Below are 12733 nucleotides of genomic sequence, written 5' to 3'. Positions count from 1 at the left end.
CTTTCTAACATACCATCGATCATTGAGAATTAAAGGTTTCTGGGACAAACACTGCACTAGGGCTTTCTACAGCTCAGTTGGTAGAGCACCGGGCTAGCATCCGGAGGTCTCAGGTTCGAATCGGAAATCCCGATGGAATTCCATTTTCTTTGCTCATTTTTCCACTACCTTAATTTTCTTACAACTAGGCTAGGTCTTTTTTCATTCTCCTACATAGAAAGACAGAAAAACGAACATGTATAAATGGCAAGAGGCACTTTGGCAAGTAGAACTTTTTTTCACATCTTTTAATCTTTTAACTCATGCAACAGTAGCAGATCAGAATTGCCAGGGGATATGACTCTAACATATGTCATAAAACACAACAAAAGGAAATGTCAATATCATTCCAGCGACAATTGCTCCCATAAATATCTGCATGCTTAGCCAAACATAAATTCTACCCACAAATATAACCCTAACTCTAATCCTAATCCTCGCATCAAACTAAGCCTAAAACTCTATCACAACCCTAAACCCTAGCCATAAGTCCTTGGATAAAATAAGACTGGAGAAATTGTCACAGGAGCAAATGTCATGTCACCCCCCCCCCCCCCCCCCCAACAGAGGTCAGGGCCTGAAAGAGTTCAACTCGACTGGGTCAAGGTGAGACGTACATGGATGTTGTTTGAACCACTGACCTGCATGGTCTCTTCCTCCAGACTCTTCTTCATCAACCTCTCCGCCTTCAGCTCCTCCATCATGCGCGTGCTCTTCTCGATCTTCTGCCGCACATTCTGCGGGATGCAGTTCTGAAGGCTGTCCGGCCGTGCCACCTTGGGGGCGTCGTCTGAGCCGAAGTCGATGGTGAAGCCGATGGACTTCTCGTTGGCCGCCATGAGGGTGATCTCCGCCTGCTCCTGGGGCTGGGGGATGGTCCTGGAGGGGGGCTGGGTCGGGCGGAGGTCCGACGACTTCTTGTTGTAGATGACGACGGGGATGTCGCGCTCCGGCTCGTGGCTTGCAGCCGAGAGCTTCGTGGGCCTCTCAATGGGGGACGATGATCCAAGAGGGTGGTTCTCCTCTGAAGAACCTGGAGATTGACGAAGATCAACAGTATCCATCATGACTGGCACTGACTGGTGAAGACAATTCTATACAGGCAATTACTGAAGGTAACTACTGCATCCTTGCAACAAAGTCAACAGGACACACATGTACCCTCTGGACTAGGTGTTTGACACCTAATCGGAGATGTCCATTATGACGGCAATCTTGAACTTCTATCATATTAAGCTTGAAGGGAAAAACACTGAACATATTCACAGATTAGTTTGAGATTCTATATAAATGACCAAAACGAGAAAAGAGCAATGCTATTTGTAAAAGTACAAGCCTCATGTGAGAAGCAAGATCTTTGTGTGCAAGCCTCTCCTTTTGGTGTCACATGGTTAACACTTTGAATGAAGAACAAATAAATCCGACAAGGCAGCACACAAACTCTGAACCCTGGACGGCCTATGACTGTACACACACACACCACAGAGACAGACACGCTCACAGGCACAGGCACAGGCATGCAGACACACGTACAGACAGACAGACAGACACACCTTGAGTGGAATACGTGTTTGCTCGGGGTCTCACGTCGTCCGGCGTAGCGCTGCCCTCTGGGGAAGGATGGTCCTCCTGGTCACCCCACCATGCCGGTTGACCATAGAGCGCTGAACCATGGGACTGGGGTCTAGGATCTGTAGGGGGAGAGATCACAAGCCAGCACATAGGCTCAATGTCACGTACAGAGCTATGTCTCACTGATGAACTGATAACTCAGCATGACCTTGGTACTTCCCCCTACTCTCATCTCCCCCACCCTCACCCTACACCACACACTCTCTAACACACGTCCTGTCTCTTACGAAACCATTAAGCAGTTGCTTCCATACGTATTTAATCTGTCAATGCAACTATACTCTGATTCTTCGAATGCCTCCTTATCAATGAACATTTACAAAGATTGTTGTCTAAACAACTGCTTGACAAGGAGAGGAGAGGTCAAATTCACTTTATCGATACAACTGGAGAAATCTTGGGCTACACTGTTGAATTACACAACTGATATCCACATCAATCTATTAACACACACATTGTACTAAAACAGTGTTGTAGTTCAAAGGTTTATGTACAGTGCAGAACACACAATGTACAGTGTACATGCTATTTAAACATACTGTTATAGAAGGCCCAAACCTAACATTGCGTGGAAGTACTAGAGGTGTACCTCTTTTTCTTTTTTTTTTTTTTTTTGGTAACACAATCAGGATCAAGCAAACAGAAAAAAATCTATGTCAGTTCTTGTTCAATATCATAAGTGATAAGTAGCTATTTTCTTAAAAGTTATTGAAAATATCCATGAACTTGGATATGTCTTATACATTTGCCCATAAATATACAGAAACATGACATCAATACAAACTATGTTTGGCAGTTTTCAATGATGGGGATATTGTTCACCTTACACAGAGTCAAGAGGGAGAAGCTATCAAACATCCAATGCTAGGGTCATCTGCACTTGATATGCACAGTTTCTTAATTGATATTCCAAGACTCTATTATCGTTGCTCTTACAGGGATTTTTGTGAATCCATGCAGAGCAATTGAACCATCTAAATATGTCTGTTCCACAGCAAAGAATATGATTTACCAACTTCTTTTTTTTCCCCCCATGGGTCATATCAACACTCCACTCAGACGACTAAACATCTGCTTCTTGACTCACTTCACCATGAACAATTTGCAAGTTCAAATCCCTAACATTCTCCAGAAAACGAGGGGAATCTTCTTTGAACATTAAAAACAAGGACTTGCTTTTTGTGCCAGGGTTTCCTTCCGTTCTAAAAACTGAAGAAAGAGTCAATGACACAGTCTTAAAGATCATGACCATTTTCAACTTCTCACAGCATACAAGGATGTACAGCCCTGGATCATTCCAATTGTGCAAGAATTGTTGACATCCTGTCAATGCATTGCTCAATAGGATCTGTGAAAGGTCAAGACTATTATCAGTCTTACTGGTATTTAGACAAGTACAGTATGCACTATGTGCTTTGTTGAAGGGTAGGAGCCTATTCAGGCAAACATTGCCACGTGTCATATATGGCAACTGCACAGAGACATTTTGTAGGTTGACTCTTCATGGCAAAACATCGGAACATATGTTTATCTCAATCACGAATATTTCAAAGATTCAGAGAAATTTAATGGGGAAAATGAGAGGAATAATTGCATTTCAAAAGGGTAAAGACAAGAAATAAGCAAGCAATGACAATGCTACTTGCCTGCCTACACACTACCAACAGAAGATAATTTAGTATTGTGGAGGGGGTAGGGGGAGACTTAATCATGAGGGATAATATCATCAGGGGCACAGTAATTTATAATGCAGGTACCCCCCCCCCCCCCCCCCCAGTCATACCCATCTTGTTTGCTCAACAACTGTCTCAAACAGTCAGGAGCCAAGCCTGTCGCTATAGCAACTGGAGTGGTTTGAATTGTCACTTTTGAACACTTGATGCCCTGGACGATTTGACTTGTTACACCATCAGAACACGGAGGTGTGAAGCCAACAAATTCAGATGGAACCAAAATTAATATACTTGAGAACCATGCCTTGCACACTGGAACTGAAAGTATCTGCCTAGTCTAACATCAAGTCTTTATGAGAAGACAAAAGAAAATACTGCAGGAACACTGCAACAAACTGAAAGATATCATAAAGTGATGTGCACTTGTAGGAATATCATATAAAAATCATATCAAAGGGAAGGATGTTCTTATCAGTCATCATGAGTCATTGGAACATGACATCAAATGTCCTGTATTTTTTTTTTCTCGCCTGCTTCTCTTAAAACTGATATCACAGTCACATATACATGTAATGCTGATTATGATCTCGGCCCTGGGGGCTGCAAAAACCTAAACAAATGCTAACTAAGAGTGAACATAGAATTCATGGATGTGATCTAAATATGTGTCCTAAATGGTGGATCCTGCACAGCTATCAAAGAGTGAAACTGAATATTATATAAATGATTAATTTCAAACATAGTGCTCAATTCCTATGGCACTTTGCAAAATTAAAGGGATGGTACAGTATTGGTGGAGATGAGAATTGGGCTTTTAAATTTTTGCATGATGCCAAGAAAACACTTATGAAATAGTACAGAGCATACCATTTTAAGAGGAATTCAAAGTTTATTTGATGAAATTCGGGTTTGGAATGACTGAAACATCCAAAAACAAAGTAAAACAAAGCGATCGTATAATGAAGTGTGGGTCCCACACTTTATTAGAATCGCTCTGTTTTCGATATCTCAGCCATTTCAAAACCAATTTTCATCAAATAAACGTTGAATTCCTCATGGAATTACATGCTCTTTCATATTTCATAAGAGGTTTCTCATTATCTCACCAAAAAATGTTAAAAACCTAAAATTAGGTCTCAACCAAAACTATATGATCCCTTTAAGTTCTAATAGAAATGTCAACACAGTAACATTCTTAAACTATCAAATGCACACATTAGATATGACGTTACCACTGATGAGAAAATTTGTACTGTCTTCACATTACGCTTTCTGTATGCGCACAATAGAGCATACAGAACAAATCGTGTATGAGACAATCTTCTCACAATGACGAAACATGATACCCAGCACTTAAAGCGTCGCAGCTCCACACACTTAGCTGGTAATTAGCCACACTGACTCACAGATTAAGTGATAAGACAGTCCGTCATCTTTCTAGATGTTGTACTCGCCCCCTGTGAGAAGCTTTAACCTACGTGCTTCACGTCTTATAGAGTCCTTATGACCACTACCTCCTACAAAAATTTATCCGCACAAAAGCTAAGTCCCAACACATGTTTTTCCTTGGAAATCATATAATGTCTACTGTAAAAGCAGAAATTTTTGCACGGGCAATTTTTGCGCTCGGCCGGAAATGTGACCCTGCATCACAAAACCAACAAAAAGTCGCCAGACATGGATTTTTGATTAAGGGCAGATTCTGAAAGAGCAGACTCTAAGCTTTAAAATTATGTATAACTCAATTCAAATGGACTCCCCTAACCTGCCTGAATACTGGAAAGAAAGCACACACTCTGGAAAAGTGTGAACTGAGAAAAGGGGCTTTGAAGTACAGGGTCTATTCAAGTGCTTAATCTTTACAAAGCCGCGCTAGCTGCGCAATGAAAGGGACAAAACACACAATGTCAACCACTGGAGCAACAACAATGAAGGGATTATCAGATTAAGCTGGAATTTAGCATGTTCTATGGACACATTCTGTCCATGATTAATGTGAACTTACAAAGTAGTGGCACTATCCTTTCAAAAGTTATTAGACTTGAAAGTGAAGAGTGTGCTAGGGATTTCAAGAAATGAAAAGGGACCTCAAAGACATACCTGATCATTCTACTCTCCCCCCCCCAAAAAAAAAGGGTTGTAGAAAAACTGCTGAAAACACACTTTCCCATTTGTTTATGATCCCAAATCAAAAAATAATGTGGAAGAAAGATAGCTCTTTCAGAAAATATGAAAAACTCAAGATTGACTTCGAAAAGTTGACCCATTTCACCTGTTTTGAGTCCTCACGTAAAAGCAATGGGTGCAACTTTTTGTTTGTTTGTTTTGTGGTGCACGGTCGCAAATGATATATTTCATGTGTTTTTAATTCCACAGAATCAAAACATAAAATAGTGTTACATACACTGAGTAACAAGCAAAAAAGTTGCAGGCTAGTTATTTATTTTGTGAAATGTGCAAAAATATCCACACTGCAAAAATTTCCACCTTTGGAGTATTAGACGTATCAATAGTGCCCTACATTGTTCCAATATTCAGCAGTATGGGTGTAATCAAACATTCTTTCAAGTGTTCAATGCACTCTATGTTTCCATGTATTCTTGTCATATATTCCTCTCTTCTATTTCTGTAGTTTCTTACTAACCTATAAACATAATCCCATTGAAGCACTGAACAGATCACGCTGTCGTCTTACAATAAAAATTTTCACTTCACTCCTGTAGTGAGTGATACCCATTTCCTTCTTGTCCTCCAAAGACCTTAATAATGACCACTTCAGTTGACAATGGTTTCACCACACAATTGCTTAAATAAACTCTTGTTCGTTTTTTTTTCTCCCTCCATGCATCACCAGTCTAAAGCTATTCTTTTAACACTTTCAAATAGCTGTCTGATGCCTCTACTGTTCAGTGTACCAAATGCATCGTCTGATTTGTCTAATGCTGCATTTACAACATGTTCCAGGCGGCCACGGCAGTCACGTTTCAGGCCACCGTGGACGAAGCAGGATGGATGTGAGAAAACGCTGTGAGACAGGATAGGCAAATAGGCAAATGTGACAAGCCGCGATTGCCTTGGATGCTGTGTCAGATTTTTGAACTATCAAAAAATTTGCCACGGCAGTCCCAGTGCTGATGAGACTAGAATATGGAGGGAGAAAAACAGGAAAATGTCCCATCCACCCATAACGCACTATGTTTCAGGCAAACGGGGCTGTGTGGCCACTGAGAACATAGTGTAAATGTGGCAGAAGGCATTCACCCCTTTCCTTTCATACCACGCTGACGATTTTGATAAATCACCTTAAAACACCCCTCTAATGAGCTTATACCTGCCTGCTTCACTTTATCACTCCACAGCTCTAACAACCACTTCATCCTATAAAAGGTTTCACCATGAGACTGTATGCTAAACTCTTATCATATCATATGTGCTTAAATACACTGCTAGGATAAAGCTATTAACACTTTCAAATATGGCTATCTGTTTTTCCCCACCTTTGACATACTCCACGCTGTAATTCAATCCTGTCAAACAGTCTGTTCCTTTCCTTTCTTTTTCCAGCTTTAAACCTATAAATGGCACCCCCGTGAACTTATGTGCTTCTCTTTGCCTATCTATTACAAAGCACTTTTCCCTGTAAACCCTGAATATATGTGCCAAATATTTTGCGAGGGTTTTTTTTTCCGTGAATTTCGTGAGCGGAATAATATTTGTGAATTTTGTGAGCGGGATGCTATTTGCATATTCAAAAGCGAGAGAAAATATTAACTCTCATTCCAATATAAATGTGACGTGCACGCATACATTCCTCCTTTTGGTACTGTACTCCACGATAGCGAATTTAACCACTCATGAAATTGTTGGGGAGTTCCGATTCACGAATAATTAGACTCGCTAAATACATGTATATGTCGTATGTACATTATTTGAATTGGTGCCCCCCCCCTTGAAAATATCTTCGAAATCATTTCTACCTGCCAATACACCTATGTAACCATCAATGATACAATGTATATCCATCTAGAAGCACCCTAATATTTCATATTTAAACAATTAATGTCAAAGAAAGTATTTATACTTCATTTCTTTCCAATCATCTTTATCTCAACTTCAGTTACCACACTGTTCATCACTGCACTGCTAATCCATATCAATATACCTATCTATATCTCACTTTTACATACATGTTCCTTTATCCACGAGTATCCTATTCCCTCCTTTTCTGTCACTTCATGTCATACACACTTCCCTTTGATCATATTTTTTCTTTCTCCCTCTCTCCAGCTCCATGTCTCTATTTCTATATATCTGTCTATCTATCTTTCTATTTTCTATGATCTATGTCTCTATCTCTTTTAATCTATCTGTAAGCTACATGTATCTATTTCTATATTATCAATCCATCTCTTATATATCTATCTATATATCTGTCTGTCTTTAATACACTGCAAACTGAAATGGCCCATTCTGATACATAACCTATGTGGAATGCAATATAATCAGGCATCATCTATACTGTCAACTCTGCTCTAATCTTACAGCAAAGATAGAGGAGTAGATCATATACAACATGTGTCCATATTTTCAAGTACAAAGATTAAACTGCCGTTTCCCTACAGCACCAAGGATGAAAACATTCAAACACACGATGTGATAATGAAAGGAAGGCTTACCCCACAAGAAACGTCTCAACTGCTACACTTCGCAAGGCTCTATCATATCACGCATAATCCCTAAAAAAAATTCTCCTTCCGGACTTCACACAAGGGGGTATAGGAGAAAGTCATTTGGAGGTGGGGGTGGGGGTGGGTGTGGACCCGTCATCAAATTTTTTGCAACCTGTCCGACAGCTAAGCATGACTAACTAATGGCAGACAGAGTGACGAGACTCGGCATTCCCGCAAGTGAAAGGCACCAAGTTACCAAGCAGGAAGTGCCGAGAAGAATGGATGCTGGGGATTTTTTCATACAAAAAAGAAAACTCCTTTTGTCGCGGCAGTTTCCTGCACTTTAGCCCTACTTTGCTTCTAGACTCAGGAAAGAAACATGTGAACACGCCAGGCTACAACAAGGGAAACAGATAGAACATGCCATCTTGTAGATGAGCATGCATTCAAAGGCAAACCACAAAGTTCTGAAAGACTTATATTTGCAATGAACTTCTGAGTATGTCAGTATAAGTCTATATTTCTGCCATTGGATGACAGCAGACACATCTGATCACGAGTGGATAATATGCTGACAATCCTAGTCCATCCTATCCAACAACTGAACACTGTGTAGGCAGAAATTCAAATTTTATGTATCTGTTGTTGCCAATGGTACACCATCCCCCCCCTCCCCCCACCACCCCACACACCACCCAACCCCATCTCATCTGGTCCACATTTCCTACACTCATACAATCAATTAGACCTATTTCCTGGTTTCTTCTGCCTTTATGCCAATCCTGTCTGATGGCACATTGGTTGCCAGGTCTATTTTAAAAGTGCAACGGGTTCAGACTGCTAACCAAATACTGCGATAAATGAATAATTTTCTTGTGCATATTTCCAATAGTAAATAATTTTTATTTCTTCCCCCCCCCCCCCCCCCCCCCCCGAAAGTTAGTCCTTCGGTATCACTGAAAGTGGAAAATTAAAATTGAAGAGTTTCTTTCTCTCTCCCTCCTTCCTAGCACATTAGTAAGACATACATTGTGACATTAATTTACAGTTTCCCACTAACATCATCAGCCAGATTATGCAGAACTGTTCCCATGGGATTTCTTTAAAAAATGAAATAAATGCTTTGAAGACCTACTTTCTACGTATGACTTTTGATTGATACAGAGGTAAGGACAACACATCTTTCCCAAGGTCCTTGCAATGAGACTAAACTTCCAATATCACTTTAGTTGCGAGCCTTTAAAAACAACAAAAAAAACCCTGCTTTTCAAAGTTAACCAATCAGAATTGAGGAGATAACAATCCATCCCCGAGATTAACAACCAACTGTTACTGATATGTAAATAGTCATACATATACACTGTAAAGTATATGTAATACAAACATGTATTAGTACACAAATAATTCCAAATATGGCCAGACTAGTCATTGTGTGGGGGCACAATGGCATAGTGGTAAGACTCCTGTGCTTCAATCACAAGTCCTGAGTTTAAATCCCATCAAGTGTTTACATCCTCGGACAAGATGTTTTTATCTATCATGTCCCTCTCAACCCAGGTGTGTAAATTGGTACCTGACAATGCTAGAGCATTAATAATGGCAGGACTCTCTGGAAGAACAATGGCAACACTGAAGAGGCAAAGCTGGATAAATAAGACCATATCATTATTCTTATCATCATTATCACCAAAACCATCATCATCATCATCACATCATCATCATCATCAGCAGCATCATTATGACTCGAACTTAACAACATGTGCACAAGATGTGGGACGTACCCTGATGCAAGCTTGCTTGTTGGCCGTAAATATTTCTGCTTTCCTTCGCATTTCTCTGCTGCATCGCCCTCCGATGAGAATAATTGTGGCCTGTTGAGTTGCTCCTACTCAAGAAAGCCTATTGTTCAATGAGAGAGAGAAAGAGAGATACAAATTAATCATAACATGTTATTTCTTTTGTTCTAATAATTTTTTTCCATGAAATACCTTCTGAATATGACAACTTTGTACAAACAAAGTGCACACTCTGCTACAATCTTGGGATTTATATTACCATGATACTCACCAGTCAACTTCAACTCTACTTTGATCTCAAAATGCTTTGACTTAAAAAGTAATATTGATGTCATAATTGCTTGTAGCTTGTATGCCTATCAATTGCCTAAAGGTAGTAGACAACAGGTATTAACACTTCAAATCCCTCTGGATACAAATGCTACTTCAAAGAGGTATTACTTCAGGGAGATTAGTCAATTAACTTCTGTCAACTTAACCACCTGCCAGCAAATTTTGTTTGCACATGCTTCATGTTTCACTTACTTCATGACCCTGAATGTTCTTCTCAACTACTGGCATACATACATGCATTTAAATTATTGTGTGGATTTGAAAACATTAGGGCATGGGGGAAAACATTCTAGCTACTAGCTAGTACACTGTTCAACCATGCAATCAATGGCATGCATACTTCTTGTCTGAACATGTGGAGGAGAGAAAAAGCAATAATCTGTTTCTTTAATAGTGACTAATTAAAAACTGACCAAAAAAGAGCACATTTCCATAAACTGTACAACATGTCTGAATTTTCTAAAAGTACATGCAAATTTCTAATCCGATCTGATTGCAAGTTTTATGACCTCAGAAGCTCAAATTGAGGCTTTAACTACATGAACATGAAGTGGCTCTCTTTCATCACCTGCCCTTTTTCAATGCTAGTGTCTCAACTCCTTGCCAAGTGTTGTATTGTCTCGGGACCACAATGACAATAAAAGTGAAATGCCACACTGAACACTGACATTCTTGTCATACTTGTAGTCATGTTTGTGTTTGACATGTTGTAAGTCTGAGAGGATCCCTTGCTTGATAACAACTATCTTCATGACAACTATGAGATATCCCACTGTCTCTCTCTCTCTCTTATTTTTTTTTAAACAACTGTCTTTTAACATCATTCAGCAACAAGCATAATGTGAACATTTTGAAAGAAAGAAACCTTACGGTTTGGGTCATTGGAGACCAAACCCCCCCCCCCCAAAAAAAAAAAAACAAAAAACAACAACCACAAACAAACAAACAAACAAACATCAAGATACATATTAAGCAACACAGATAACATCAATGTTTGAGTACTAAAATGAAGTGTTGAAAAGTGACCCTCCTATTTATTGATTCCACCCAGGAATAAAATAACAACTATCATACAAGAGAGGTCTAGCTCTACCTGACAGTTCTTTCCTGTTATAGATCTTGGAATACTTAATGACATGCAGGAAACTTAACACTGGGAAAAAGTATTTAAACAGACATAACATTGACACACCATTCATGACATGTAACATGCTACATAATATCACTGCAATTTACACTATGGAAGTCTTGCAGTGAATGAAAAATAATTTTTAGCAAAGGCTGAATTTCATGCAGCAAATAAAACAAGTGTGGAACAAACAGAAAAGCAAGGAAACCTTGAAGTACTTTGGAGGAATTCAGTCCTGCAAATATTAGGTTGAATAACTTGAATTTCAAAATTACATCATGCCTCTCCCAAGCTTCAGGAGCGATGGAAGCACCTGCCAAATAATATTTTGTTTATATATACATATGCTAATCTCCCACCCTTGCAGTAATTTGTCAATTTCTCAACAGTAAAACATAACAGGTAATTTCCATTTGTATTCATGTGAGTTTCAATTTGTTCATGAAGTAAATGTTGTGACTCAAGTAGAATTGTCTTGGTGTTGAGCTTTTATTTTATTATTCTAGTACTACAGATACCTATGGACCTGCATAAAGTAGCACAACTTTTATTATCATTATGTTAACCATTAGTCTGTCTACTGGTCAATTCAAGCACATTTACTAAAAAGCAACCCCCTCCCCTGTCAGATAATGATTACGGTAAAAGTGGAAATTTTCGCCGTGTTGAAATTTTCGCGCATTTCACGCAACCAGAACCTAGCGCAACAAATAAAAGCACACGAATACTTTTGCCTGCTGTATGTTTCAGTAGTGGCCGTCTTGATTCCGTGGAATTAAAAACACGCGAAACTCTTCTTGCCTGGCCGAGCGCGAAAAATTAGTTGCGGGAAAATATCCACTTTTACAGTACATATCACTGAACAAGATGCATGAACATGCCAGGGGAAGTCAACATAAGCTCTTAAGGCAAAATCATGGATGGGGGCAAGGTAGCACAGGAATCACAAGCCAGAACATGTGTGTCCATTACTGTTTGACTCATCTTGGCTAACACTTGCAAGATATCGTTACCATGACAAGCAAGAGACAAACAAACAAAGGGATATGATCATTAACAGTGATTTCAGTCAATTTCATTTTCTCTCCTTTTTTGTCTCATTTTTTATTGCAGTTTTGGACAGGATGCATTTCAAGGTTTTGCATCTTTCATGCCTTGTGCTCTTGTGAATATCAAAAATACATACAATGTGAAAAAATAACCCTAAGAAAAGCATATTCTGTCAACTACAATAGATTTTCACATAGAAAACAATTACATTTTGCTAATCAAGATGCAAAGTTCAAACAAGCATTTAACAGTCAATACAAGTTCCACAAGCACAATCAGAGACAGGGGGTAAGGCACACAGGAACCATACGCTCTAACACATGTTTTCCTCTCTTTGACTCATCTTGGCTGACACTAGCAGAATTCTGTTACCATGGCAAATAACCAAAAAGTCACAGGGATACATATTCC

At 39.4% G+C, this 12733-nt stretch overlaps 1 protein-coding gene across 1 annotated transcript in view; it reads right to left on the bottom strand.

The window, feature by feature from the left end:
- The window catches only part of LOC139719351 (uncharacterized), a 93852-nt gene that overhangs the window by 30753 nt on the left and 50366 nt on the right, over window positions 1-12733 (bottom strand). The window contains exons 7-9 of the mRNA XM_071630766.1: window positions 9796-9913; window positions 1593-1730; window positions 681-1072 (exon numbers count right to left, since the gene is read on the bottom strand). Of these exons, the coding sequence (XP_071486867.1) occupies window positions 681-1072; window positions 1593-1730; window positions 9796-9913 (648 nt within the window). The remainder of the gene's footprint in view (window positions 1-680; window positions 1073-1592; window positions 1731-9795; window positions 9914-12733) is intronic.

This window comes from Diadema antillarum, unplaced genomic scaffold, assembly GCF_040938485.1.
Source record: "Diadema antillarum isolate AM-2024a unplaced genomic scaffold, OU_Dant_1.0 scf00000109, whole genome shotgun sequence".
Lineage (NCBI taxonomy): Eukaryota > Metazoa > Echinodermata > Echinoidea > Diadematoida > Diadematidae > Diadema > Diadema antillarum.
This window is presented reverse-complemented; position numbering and strand designations above follow the sequence as displayed.